This window comes from Pseudorasbora parva, chromosome 20 (genome assembly GCF_024679245.1).
Source record: "Pseudorasbora parva isolate DD20220531a chromosome 20, ASM2467924v1, whole genome shotgun sequence".
NCBI lineage: Eukaryota > Metazoa > Chordata > Actinopteri > Cypriniformes > Gobionidae > Pseudorasbora > Pseudorasbora parva.
In genome coordinates, this window is record NC_090191.1 from 28,161,138 (window position 1) to 28,174,102 (window position 12,965).

The 12,965-nt window shown below is 36.1% G+C and overlaps 2 protein-coding genes across 4 annotated transcripts; one reads left to right on the forward strand and one right to left on the reverse strand.

The window, feature by feature from the left end:
• Positions 1-1,753: 1,753 nt before the first annotated feature.
• Positions 1,754-3,544, forward strand: sco2 (synthesis of cytochrome C oxidase 2). 2 transcript variants are annotated; one of them, XM_067427332.1, is made up of 2 exons: positions 1,754-1,868; positions 2,547-3,543. In XM_067427332.1, exon 2 carries the CDS (start codon positions 2,558-2,560, stop codon positions 3,476-3,478), a length of 921 nt encoding a protein of 306 aa, XP_067283433.1. In that variant the 5' UTR covers positions 1,754-1,868; positions 2,547-2,557; the 3' UTR covers positions 3,479-3,543. The 2 variants fall into 2 exon arrangements, with proteins under 2 accessions (XP_067283433.1, XP_067283432.1); XM_067427331.1 differs by lacking the exon at positions 1,754-1,868 and adding an exon at positions 1,881-2,023 and having other exon boundaries at positions 2,547-3,544.
• A 386-nt stretch (positions 3,545-3,930) lies between these two features.
• ncaph2 (non-SMC condensin II complex, subunit H2) lies at positions 3,931-11,677 on the reverse strand. 2 transcript variants are annotated; one of them, XM_067427218.1, is made up of 19 exons: positions 11,495-11,677; positions 10,963-11,079; positions 10,770-10,871; positions 10,082-10,143; positions 9,928-10,000; positions 9,776-9,841; positions 8,957-9,036; positions 8,610-8,776; positions 7,232-7,356; positions 7,050-7,124; positions 6,822-6,891; positions 6,595-6,696; positions 6,465-6,509; positions 6,302-6,372; positions 5,710-5,806; positions 5,436-5,575; positions 5,246-5,347; positions 4,966-5,115; positions 3,931-4,366 (listed from the first exon to the last, which is right to left on the reverse strand). In XM_067427218.1, the coding sequence occupies exons 2-19, from the start codon at positions 11,074-11,076 to the stop codon at positions 4,223-4,225; spliced, it is 1,785 nt and encodes a 594-aa protein (XP_067283319.1). In that variant the 5' UTR covers positions 11,077-11,079; positions 11,495-11,677; the 3' UTR covers positions 3,931-4,222. The 2 variants fall into 2 exon arrangements, with proteins under 2 accessions (XP_067283319.1, XP_067283318.1); XM_067427217.1 differs by having other exon boundaries at positions 3,933-4,366; positions 7,232-7,359.
• Positions 11,678-12,965: the final 1,288 nt, after the last annotated feature.

Genomic DNA, 12,965 nt, shown 5'->3' on the forward strand with positions numbered 1-12,965 from the left:
GTTCACCGCTAGATGGCAGCGCTCTACACAAACTGACCCGAAACAACCGGCAAATGTGACAACAACATAGACGGACAAAATGGATAAAGCAGTCGAATCTCACTCAAGATGCCCAAAACGAATTAATAAAGAGAGGAGTAGAAGTGACATTTGTAATGACTTTGCTTATAAACTGATGAAGAACCATCAGACCTAGCCAAGCATCTGTCACTATCCTGACTTCTTAAGAGATCGACAGGTTAGTGAATCATTCAAACCATCTCATTTAGACATTTATTTTCTTTTAACACTGATCTACGCACACACATAGCCTAACTTAAGATCGAATATCACAATCTCCAGCGTTCGTTTCAACCAATGACATTTAGATCTCATATTTGCACGCATACTATTGCACTATTTACATTCGCGTTAGACACAACCGCCTGTGTTTATGAGAATACTCATTAAAGACGGACATTTGTACATAATTCTGTGTATTTGACTGTTTAAGGAAACTTAATGTGTAATGTGCGAGCGTGACTATACAGGCGTGTGTGTGTGTGTGTGTGTGTGTGTGTGTGTGTCGTATGAGCTCATATCTCCTGTAACTGTTATTACGAAATGCTATAAAATCTCTTGCGTGTTCAAATGATTTCCGTTCTCCATCCTGAGACGAGCGTGAAATGTTGAATCGGATTATGCAGATTGCTTTAGTGTAGTGCGATGTCTTTTGAAACCAGAAGCAATTTGCTAATTTTGAGAGATTTTTGCTGAAATTATTTCTCACAAGAAAGTTTTTAAATGACTGATTTGATGTGATAAGCTTTGCTGATTAATTTACTAATAAACATTTGTGGTAATTTCCCACTTTATAAACTCAAAACTTGCATAATTGAACTCATTCGCGTGCAATATACCCGCGCTAATATCAGACTTGTGGTATCGATTTAATATCGGTACTTCGGTATTAGATTGTGGTACCGTACCGAAGCCAAAATTGTGGTATCGAGCCATCCCTAGTGTCCACATACAAGGACATACCATAACATATTAAATAAAATATATATTTTTTTCCACAAAAATTTTATCTGTTTGTTTCTTATGCTTTAAACAATGTAATGACACGAAAAAACACTAAACTTACAATACTTTCTTGGTCTTAGACTGTTAGCAGGTTGAATCCTTTTGAAAAAAGTACATTGGGATGGCCCAGGCTTTATTTAGTATATATATATATATATATATATATATATATATATATATATATATATATATATATATATATATATATATATAGCCACTTTTGACTATTTTAATGCATTCTTGCTGAATAAAGTTAATTTTAATAAAAATACAAATAAAATACTCTCATAGTAGGCTATTACGTTACCAGGATAAGTAAGTTCATTCAATTGTGCTACGCTTGCGATCCGCATCCTCAACTAGAGGAAATATAACTTTCAGATTCTCAAGGAAAACATGTAGTCTGTTTTTGTTTGTTTTTCTTGTGTGTTGGATTTAAAACAATGTACATGTGCTATGAAATTTCTAACCACTAATAAATAAATAAACCTTTCCAGTTTTACACATTTACACTCTGCCATCTAGTGGCTTTTTAGATAAACGTTTAATGACGAATCTACCAATATATGTAATAACCAGATATTGTTTTTATAATATCATCTAGTGACATATAATAGCAATATGGAATATTGTATATATTATTTCAAAAAAAAATATTTAAACCAAGCAATTCTACACGATCAACATTTTACGCTGTCAATGAATCTGCGACCTCGAAATACAACGCTTAGGCCGTTTGCTCGTGTCACGTGTAAATCTGTATCTATCTGGCTTAGTGAGGACAGACGACTGTAACTTGCAGGGTTAGTAACATTTCAGCGTATTTTAATTGTGATTTTGCTTTTATAACACGATTCCTGTATTTTCACCGCCCAAAGATTTTATTTGGTTTAATATCCAAAGATAGATGTTTTCTCTCGCAGAGCTAGCTTGCTAATAATGTTGTCATTGACATGCAGTAAGTTGTGTAATACGTGAATTTCTGTGAGTTTAAAATCATTCGGTGTTTTACTTTATTTTTATATTGTATATTTATTAGTTTGTAGTATAACAACCAGATAAACTAACATTAACAGTATTAGAAAAAAATTGATTAAAATTGTTTTTATATATTTTTATTTATTGGTTCTTGCACATATAACTAAGCATTCCAGTCTAAGGTGAATAAAGACATTGTGATGGTGTTTTTGTACACTCATATAATCTATTACGATACATTCTGGTTTAGGGTTGTTATTATCATAGATATGTATACGTATATATATCTATGGTTATTAGTCCTGTTTCTAGAGATTTGCCTTCATAGTTTAAACCCTGAATAAACACCTGATAAACCAGATAATCAAGGTCTTTTCACTTGAAAATTAAGGCATGTTGGTCTGTATAAAGTCAGATATCCAGGATTTAGAACCTTGATTAAAATCAGTTTTTCAAGCACATTTGTTCTTAAGTGCTCAGCTTCACTCCACTCTTTTTTTCAGTTGTCCTGAGGATGTTGAGACTCAGCTGCCTCAGAAGACTGAAATGGCATGTGACGTCATGGAGCCTCCTGCAGTCAACAACGAGAGAAATAACTAACCTTTCATATCATGTACGGAAGACAATGTCCCTCTCATGTAGAGACATCGAAAAGACACATCAGTCCCACTTTAGAACATCAGCTCAATGTTTTCCTCCAACACACTTCCGTCTACCACCTTTATTTAGAGAACAAAGAGCCTTTTACTCTCAAGGCTCCTCTAAAACTCCAAACTCTCGCTCATCGGCTGGGCTCAAACTGCGTACACGTTTATTGGTGACGCTGCTTTTCGGGGGTGGTATTATTGGTACCTGGTGGTATGTGGCCCAGGAGAAACAACACCGGATCCAGATGCAAAGACTGGAGCAGTTGAGGAAAGTGGCTGTCGGACAGGGAGACTTTCATCTTTTGGATCACACAGGACAGCGCAGGACCAAACGCGACTTCTTGGGCCGTTGGGTGCTCTTGTACTTTGGCTTCACCCACTGCCCTGATATCTGCCCTGACGAGCTGGATAAAATGACCAATGTGGTGTGTATTCTGGATAAAGACCCGAGTCTGCCCCCTGTCCAGCCACTTTTTATCACTGTTGACCCCGAGAGAGATGATGTGGCCGCTATGGCCAAGTATGTAAAAGACTTCCATCCACGGCTGGTTGGATTGACGGGCACTGCGGAGGAAGTGAAGCAGGCAGGACGGGATTATAGGGTCTATGCCAGCGCTGGTCCTAAGGATGAGGATGGTGATTATATTGTGGACCACACAATCATCATCTACTTAGTTAACCCAGACGGACTCTTCCTGGACTACTACAATAGAATGAAAAACGATACCCAGATTGCTGAGAGTATAAGTAATCACATGAAAAATTATGTTAAATTATTTCCAGATTAATGTGAGAAATATAAATTTGCACAATAAAGCTCTATTTCACAAGGATAATCAACCACACCCTAGTTCATTATTTGCATAATCTGGTGGTGGTGTTGGTACCAAGTAAAAATTAATTTTGTAATCAAAATAAAACATTACAAATTAGAAACGTTTGCAGCTGAAATAAATTTTAAGTACTAAAATTAAACCTGAAAACATAAAAGCAAATTCAATTAATAAATACTATAATAGTATAGATTGATAGGAGAAATGTGTTAAACACATGTTCTGCAGTCAATTAAAACAGCACATATAATCGCACAATCCAAGGAATGTTATTTACCCAAACTAAAACCAATCCAGAAACAGATTTCATACTTCTCACTGCTACTAAATGTTACTTGCAAACAAAGAAATTACTTTATTATGATTTTTACTTGGAGATGATGTGTCCACTCTAGAAGTGCGCATTAAAACAGACAATTTTTTTATTGTTCAGACTTTTATCATAATTTTAGACATATGACATAAGCTTCTTAAAAAGAAAAGCAGGACCCATTTGCATTGCATTTTGTCAAAACACCAGTTATTTCTTCATCTCAGGACTCAGTGTTTAAAAAATAACGTATACATGTTTGAATTACCAGACTAAAAAGTCCTAGAATAGAAAAGCATAGAAAGTCTTTGTGTGGCTTTTTGATGTTGTCTGTGATAAATAACTTCTGTTTTGGGCCAAAGGGCTAAGCAATAAACAAAAGTAAAAGGTCAGGGAATATCTGTAGCAGAAGGTGCGTTGTAGGTTTTAAGGCGTTCATGAGCCCTCTGCGTAGTCAGTAATGTGAGTTCCATTGTATCTACGCTGTCTTCTAGTCCCTCCTTCTTGTCAATCTCCACTGTATAATCATTGGCCTGGAATAGAAAAGTAATGTCAGGTCATAACCTGCCTTTTTTTGTTTTAAAAGATGACATTTTATCTTAGATGTACAGAGCCCTGCACATTGCATGCAGACAAAAACATATATACCATAACCATGAATTAAGAATTTATTCCCACGTATACAGAATTTGTGCAATTATTAGTTAATACTTGACACAATTTACCATTTCGTTCACTTGTTTCAGTTAAATTATGGACATGTTCCCACAATTTATTCATTTGTGCTCTTGTTTTAGTATTTGCCTGTTTAAACCAATTAATTCCCTCTGTAACAAAAAAAAATGTAATTATTACTACGTGGCCACGATTTAGTAAATCAAGGGAACAAATTATATTGTGTGCACAAGTTCCATAAAATGAGGGAACGAATTAGTAAAACGTGGGAATGAATTGTTAGTTGGTATACATATTTAGTTTCCAGCATGTCGTGTGGTTCCACAAAAACGACTCAAGTGCCTGCAAAAATGTCAAAGAAATAAAAGTAGCTCAAGATGGCACATACAACCTGATTATTCATAACTAAACTCTCAGACTCAGGTTAGTACCAGCAGTCATTATACTGTGAACCCACCAGCTGTAGCGTAGCCAGCATGTATCTGCAGGCTTCTGTGTTCTCCTTGCCTCTGACAACGAAGGCAAATGATTTTTTCACCCCCACACTAGAGAGTGCCTGGACAATTCTGTCTCCATACTCATGGATATCAAACACAGGACAGGTCTCCTGTACACAAAAATCCACCAAAGTATTAGATTCTCAATGGAGTTAAACTGCAACCAGGAGTTCCCTATATTTATTCTTTATGATGTACATTTGTGGAAACATTAGAATCTGTTAGATCATGCCACATCACCTGGGCAGCAAGATGAGGGCTGATTCCATCCTCCCACTCTTTGACTCTTCGAGACAACGCCGTCTCCTGTGCATACTTCTGAGAGTTCACCAGAAACAGATCCTACATAGAAAGAAAATCAGAATGAACATACTAGCACTCCAATTCATGTAACATTATTCTAATGGGAATCGGTTGCAAACTTTCATACCACACTCTTCTTGACCAGATCTTCATAACTCAACCGGCTCATATGCAAGTCTTGGAAAATTTGCTCCTGTTCTCCAAGGTGCTCCCCAGGTTCAAGTTCATCAGCCAAGTTGTCATGTTCCTGATCTGAAAAGTCCTCACCTGAATGAAATTGAAGGAATACATTTGCCCTATTTTAAATAATAGTTCTGTGACACTGCAATTAATTAACAGTGAAGCAGAATATAAATAATGGGTTGGAAGATTTTGAATGCATGTATTTTAGTGTCTCGCACCATCTATATCTGGGTGCCGGGCCACCTCAAACTGCTCCTCAAGATTTTCTGGTTCCAAGTAAGTTTTCTTTAACTCTTCATCAGAGACGAAAACACCCTAAATAGAAAGTACCTTGGGTTACATGACATGTATTTGGTGTATAAAATACAGTACAAACAAACAGTAATATTGTGAAATATTATTACAATTAACCATTTTCTATTCTAATATATTTTAAGGTGTTATTTATTTCTATGATGGCAAAGTTGATTTTTTAGCAAACATTACTCTAGTGTCAAATGACCCTTCATTAATTCAATCTAAAATGCTGATTTGGTGTTCTTATTTGTATCCATGTTGAAAACAGCTGTACTGGTTAATATTTTTTGCAGAAAATATTTTCTTCGGGATTTTTTGATTAAAAATAAAACCTTTAAAAAAAAAATAGCCTTTATTTGAAATATAAATATTTTGTGACTTTATAAATGTCTTTACTGTCACATTTATCAATTTAATGCATCCTTTATAAAATTATTAATAAAAAAAATATTACTGACCCAAAACATTTTTTAAATCAACTTTACGCAGTCTCAAACGCAAAATTGTACTTACCCTTTTCCTAAGAATCTGCTTCTGTACTTTCAGATGCTGAGCCATTTTACTCACAAAGATGTAATTAAGGTCTTCAATCAGAAAAACAAATTTCTTATGTATTACAGCAATATATAAAATATATTTATAAAGTACAACACCTGATTATTATAAAGATTATTACCAGGATAAGTAGGCCCATTCTTAAGCTTGCGATCCGCAGTCTCGACTGTAAAATAAAATAAATTCTCTCAGATTCAGAAGAAAAATATGTAGTCCATTGCTTCTCAAAAGCCTGATAAAAAATAACTTACAGGCTTTAGAGTACCAGCTGCCAAAGTCCTGCAGTTTTGAAGGACCCTTCCTCTTCCTTTTTCCAGAATCTTCAAGACCTGCTGGCACTTTATAACACTTGCCTAAAGAGCAGAGAAGAAAATAAAACTACAACAGCAAGAAGTCATATTGAAAAAGAATAATCAATTGAGTTATTTTAAGATGAGTCAATACACCTATCCTGAGGGACACCAGATTGAGCACACACCTATTTTAAGAGGTTTGTCCTCCCCAAACACAGCATATGAGTCATGCCATTTCCAAGGGTCCACACCTTCCTAGAATATGGACATGTAATTGTTTTGTGAGGCTATGATTATGCGACATCATGAAAGGATAATTTAAAGGGCACTACATGTGAATATGTTTACTTGATTAAGTGTAAGTGTGTGTCATTGTATGTCAGTGTATATCACTATTGTATATCACTCTATACCTTAGGCTGCTTAGCTTCCTCTGAAATTGGCTTTACTTCAGGTCTCGGTCTCAGCATCCTCCTCTCACTGGAGCCCTAGAACAAATAAAAGGGGAAAACTACATTGAAGTACATTGAACAGACCTTTTCCTGAATGCCAAACATAACTAATGTCAATGATCAGTCACAAAGTGTTGGGGTACCCGATGCCTTTCCACCCACTCCTCAGACTCCACCTCCATCCCATGATCTTCCAGTGGAGGAAGAACCTCAGCACCACCATCTTCTTCTTCTTCTTCAATGTAACCACCATTCACCTCAGCAATACCTTCTAAACAACAGATGCCAATAATTAGATTTAAAAAATAGACCAAAGTGGAAAATGTGTTAGTCTTGATATAGTAATAAGGTTTAGGTGCACTATCATTTAAAACTTTGGGGTCAGGAAGATTTTTAAATATGTTTTTGAAAGAAGTCTCTTATGCTCACCCACCCAATGCTGATATTAAATAAAGTAAATCCAGCAATATTATGAAATACACTAATCAGATATTGTGTTGGTCCCCCTTTTGCTGCCAAAACAACCCTGACCCGTCGAGGCATGAAATCCACTACACCCCTGAAGATGTGCTGTAGTATCTGGCACCAAGTGTTAGCAGCAGATTTTTTAAGTCCTGTAAGTTGCGAGGTAGGGCCTCCATGGATCAGAATTGTTTGTTCAGCACATCCTACAGATTGGATGAGATTGGATTGAGATCTGGGGGATTTTGATGCCAAGTCAACACCTCAAACTCGTTGTTGTTGTGCTCCTCAGACCATTCCTGCATAGGCACCTTGACTGATCTGTGGCTAGGCGGCCCCATACGCAACAAACTAAAATTAACTACAAAGCAAATCAGCTCAACTTCTTGAGCAGTTTTAGTTACAGAAGGTCGTCTGTTTGATCGGCCCAAACAGGCCAGCCTTCACTCCCCACGTGCATCAATGAGTCTTGGACACAACGATGACCCTGTTGCCGGTTCACCACTATTCCATCCCTGGACCACTGCAGACCAGGAACACCCCACAAGAGCTGCAGTGTTGGAGATGCTCTGACCCAGTCGTCTAGCCATCACAATTTGCATCACTCACTCAAATCTTTTCCCATGCCTGTTTTTCCTGCATCTAACACATCAACTTTGAGGAAAAAAACGTTCACTTGCTGCCTAATATATCCCATCCACAAACAGGTGCTGTGATGAAGAAATAATCAGTTTTATTCACTTCACCTGTTAGTTGTCATGATGTTAAGCATGATTGGTGTATTATTATTATTACAATTAAAATAACTGTTTTTTAATTTAATATATTTTCAAATGTAATTAATTCCTGTGATAGCAAAGCAAAAATTTCAGCATCATTACTCCAGTCTTCAGTGTCACATAAAACTTCAGAAATCATTCTAATAAACTGATTTGCTGCTCAGGAGTTCTTAATATTTTTAATGTTGACAGAAGTTGTGCTACTTAATATTTTAACATTTGTGATACATAAAGCAAAACATTGGTAAGGATGGCATACACAAGAAGTCTGTGTCCTCACCTTTCTCTAAGGGCACAGGTGCATGTACAGATAAGTTGTGCTGGATTTCTGCAACCTCCTTGAGGAAGTGAGCATGGGAAGAGCCCAGGCGCATTAATCCCGCTTCATCCATGGTGAAATTATTAATGCGAAAATCCTTACAGCTGCCAAGAAGCTCCCCTTTAAGACTAAAGGAAAATAATTAACAAACATTTTGGTATGAACATAATTTCCTGCAACTGAGCCAGACTCTGGCTCTTTCTCCTGAAGAGCAAGAGTAATGAATTGGTACTTTTAGGCTGTACAACTAATCATATTATAGAAGTGCAAACTTTTTGTTTTGTTTGTGTGGGTCAGAGTGTCTTTACCTGAGAAGGGGGTATTTCTGTTTCTCATGTGATTCGACAGGAATGAGAGATTCAGGAGGAAGACGGATAATCTTCACTGGCTAAAGAATAAGGAAAAATTAGACCCAGAAAAACCAGGGCACCGAAGCATCCCAATTGCTATGGAAGTTAAGCAAAACAACAACTATGGGCCAGATTTACTAAACAGTGCAAATTAGCACGAGAGCACAAATCCATAAAAGAGCAAATGGAAGTGGAAAGTTCTGCGCGTGATCTACTGATAACAAATTAAAGAACACGGATGCATTCGGGTTCTCCGAAAAAAAAAAAAAAAAGGCATTTGGTGGGGGGAAATATGTGTTATTTTGGCAAGGTTGCCTGTTAAAATTCGCATTCCTGGGTCTATATCACAATTGAGGTTGCTTCAACCCGTGGACATGGAAAACAACCCGTGGGAAAACAGCAGACATGGCAACACAGTGTAGTTGAGTTCTGTTGACATTTGACAACTAACGTTGTCGCTTCGTCGCTCTGGTTGTAGGTCTATCCAGTTGAGGTATCAGACTCAGACTAGACTATGAAGACGTCAGACTAGAAACTTACACAAATTCATATGCAATTAACCTTAGCCGCAAAAATAGCCTGTTCAGTGCTAATTTTTCACTGTGTGTCTTTAGTAAATCCTAATAGTAGTTTTTTTTAATGCCAAAAGAGGTTTTGCATTGGTGAAAGCTGTTAGTAAATCTGGCCCTTAATCTGCAGAGCATTTACAAAGTTAGTAATATCAAAATCATATCTCATATTTAAAGTTTACACTATAAATTGTAGAAACAAACTCACCTCTGTTGGATCTTTCATTGTTATATTCTGAGAGTTGACATTGTCATCCTGTTCAATCTCATCAAACTGCATAAAAAAATAATAATTTACTCACAGATTTATAAAAGTTATTATTTTTTTAAGATAACAAGTGTTTATGCTCATTTACACACCTCACAATCATCGCCTTCATTGCCTGAAGGGGCTTTTTCTTGGTTACCATCTGATGAACCTTGTTTATCACGTCTGTTGAGATAAACACAAATAGCATGTCACAAACCAATTAAACAGAATAAATGTAAGGTCAAAGAAGAAAATAACACCTACTTCTTGTTTTTGTTAGAGATGTAGTCCAATGTTTGAAACACCAGAGTGTGAAGGAGCTCCACCTAAACATTCAGAATATAGTTGTGCCCACTTAAAGAATAAAGGGTAATTCGATCAAATAAATACAATTAACAAACAGAACCATTATAAAAGTGTTACCCTTAAATCTTTCTGATACACATACAACGTTTGCTAAAATTAAAATAAAAAAATCTAGTGATAATACAAAAACATTTTTCTTGCACTATTAAAGGGATAGTTCACCCAAAAATGACCCCTTGATTTATTTATCCTCAAGCCATCCAAGGTGTATATAGCATTCTTCTTTCAAAAAAAAAAAAATACAATCAGAGTTATATTTTAAACAAAAATCACATGTCCTGGCTAATCCAAGCTTTATAATGGCAGTGAATGGCAGCCCAAAATTTGAAGCCCAAAAAAGTGCATCCATCCATTTTAAAAGTAATCCATACAGCTCAGGGGGATAATAAACGCCTTCTGAAGCAAATCGTTAGGTTTGTGTAAGAAAAATATTCATATTTTTAAAAAAAATGTAATAATATAATGTTAAATATTTGACTAAATTAAAGATAGATGTCTTGTTTAATTATACTTATTTTATTGAAAATCAGTAAACCTATATTTTAGCGAATTAATCACAGTAATGTACACACAAAACATCATTTACCTTTCTGCCATAGATGCACGTTGATCCTTGAATTAAAAGTGCAGCCTCTGCAAAGTTCATCATGGTTTTCCCACCATCAAATGAAATGGTCATCTGGTCCAGCTGTCAACAACAGCAACAATATGAGACTCTGTGATAGAAAAGGTGCATTTCAATCCTTAAGGTGGTGCTTGATCTCAGTGTGTTTTCTCACCTCCTCAAGATACTCTCCGAGCTGGCTGGCCAGGTCAATGTCCCAGTTCTTGGTGAGGTCCCGCAGGGGTTGCAGCAGATGGGCATATCTCGTCTCTGCAGAATCCATGGCCATGTACTTCCAAAATACCATGCAAATCATCGTTTCAACGGGCATTACAGCACATTTTTATCATTCAAAATATTAAATAAATGCCATCTACAAAAAGTATCAAGAATAGATTTAAATTTATTATATCATTTTAAATTATTGTATCTTTGATTAGCAAAGCTTGGCTTCATTATGGTAACGTTACTGTACTGTCACAGACTAAAAAAAGTTACATAATATGAATCAAGGTGAAGTGTAAACAGAAGATTTGTAGCTAATTACATGCACATTAATAGATCAGTATCATTACCTTACATCTGGAGTTTGTCATAACTCAGAATCACTGTTAAACTGTAACGTTAAGTTACATTTCCTTTAAACCGTTTAAACATTAGTAAAAGCTTCACAACACTGTAGCGATAATAAACATCAAAATGCTCACCTTTTGTATGCGAATAATCAACGGTTGCTAAATAAAAATATCCTCTTACTTCTGAATATTTGAAAACTATAGCATTTGGGTCATTAAAAGTGTTCAAAAATTAAATTACTCTTTGGTGAAAAGCCGCGCGTACGTCATTTTTGTTTTTGCCGCGTGCCTGACGTCAAATCCGGATGTTTGCTAAACCGCTGCCCTCTGTCGGTATGGAGGACTGTTCTCTGTCTCTTATGCTTTCTTTTCTTTAAAATCCATTCCATCTACCGGTATTCCATTTCAGGAAGGGCGCACGGGTAACAAATTTGGGATTTATTACCATATGCATTGTTTTTCCTATAACATAGTATTTTTTTTTTTTTTAAGAATACAGAATGAACTTGCATATTTATCCCCACTGCTCTTTTACAGTGTGAAGGTCTTCGATGACCAGAAGAGGGGGCTATAATGATTGTCAACATCTTTAACCTAAGAGATGTAGCATACAGTAAATAATTTTAGGATTATTTAATCCCAATATTTCATAACAATTGAATTAATTTTGTTCTCAAATATTTTATTTCGAATTTCTATAAAAATCACCATCTCTCAACACCAACTATTTCCCATGGGGCCAGTAATTTTCACAAGATCATTGCAAAATAGTATACATATGCATATATACACACACAGGCCTACACTTATGTAAAGTATATATATACAATAACAAACTAACTAAATAAATTAAATAAATACAATACACTAATTTTACTCCGATTTAGGAAAGGGGGATCATTCAGTCAATAATAGGCTATGACATTACTTAGAACATTTAAAATAATCAATAATGGGGCCAGATCTTTTTTCAAAACAATGTTTAATCTGATCATTTCATGGTTGAGGCAAGACATTGTATTTCTGATCCACCGGATGGGTATTGCAGCCTTCTCCAAATTTAGTGATTATTGATCTGTGTAACAAAAGGGAAAATAGGCAAGGACTTTACCCATTGTTGCTGATAACCATGACTTTTCAAACAATACTATAGTCTGGCTCTGTGCTGGAAAACTGCTGAAAGAGGCTTAAATACATGTCCAGAACATGTGAACATGGACATCTATTATACATGGGGCCAGTTCCGGGGCAGATTTCAGCTAATTTAACTTTTGACACATGAGCATCTCAGATTGACCTGCCAAGATCTTCCACCCGTGTTCTCTTCATTTTACAGAAGAGGATGTCCTAAGTCAATTTCATTCATTTTAAAAGTGCAAGTACAACTAATCGTTTCCTAGGTAACATGACCTCGTCCTTAAAACTAACAAGCAAACACATCGTCTTCATGAGAGAAGTAGCAGTGAGTGCCAAGCAAGGTCATCTGAGGCATCAGACCTACAGTCACTCTGACTGCTGTAATCCACTGTTGTCTTTATATAGGGACTGTAATGCCTGTTCCACATGTGGGTAGGTTCTGCCAGATTTATTTATAGACATTCTT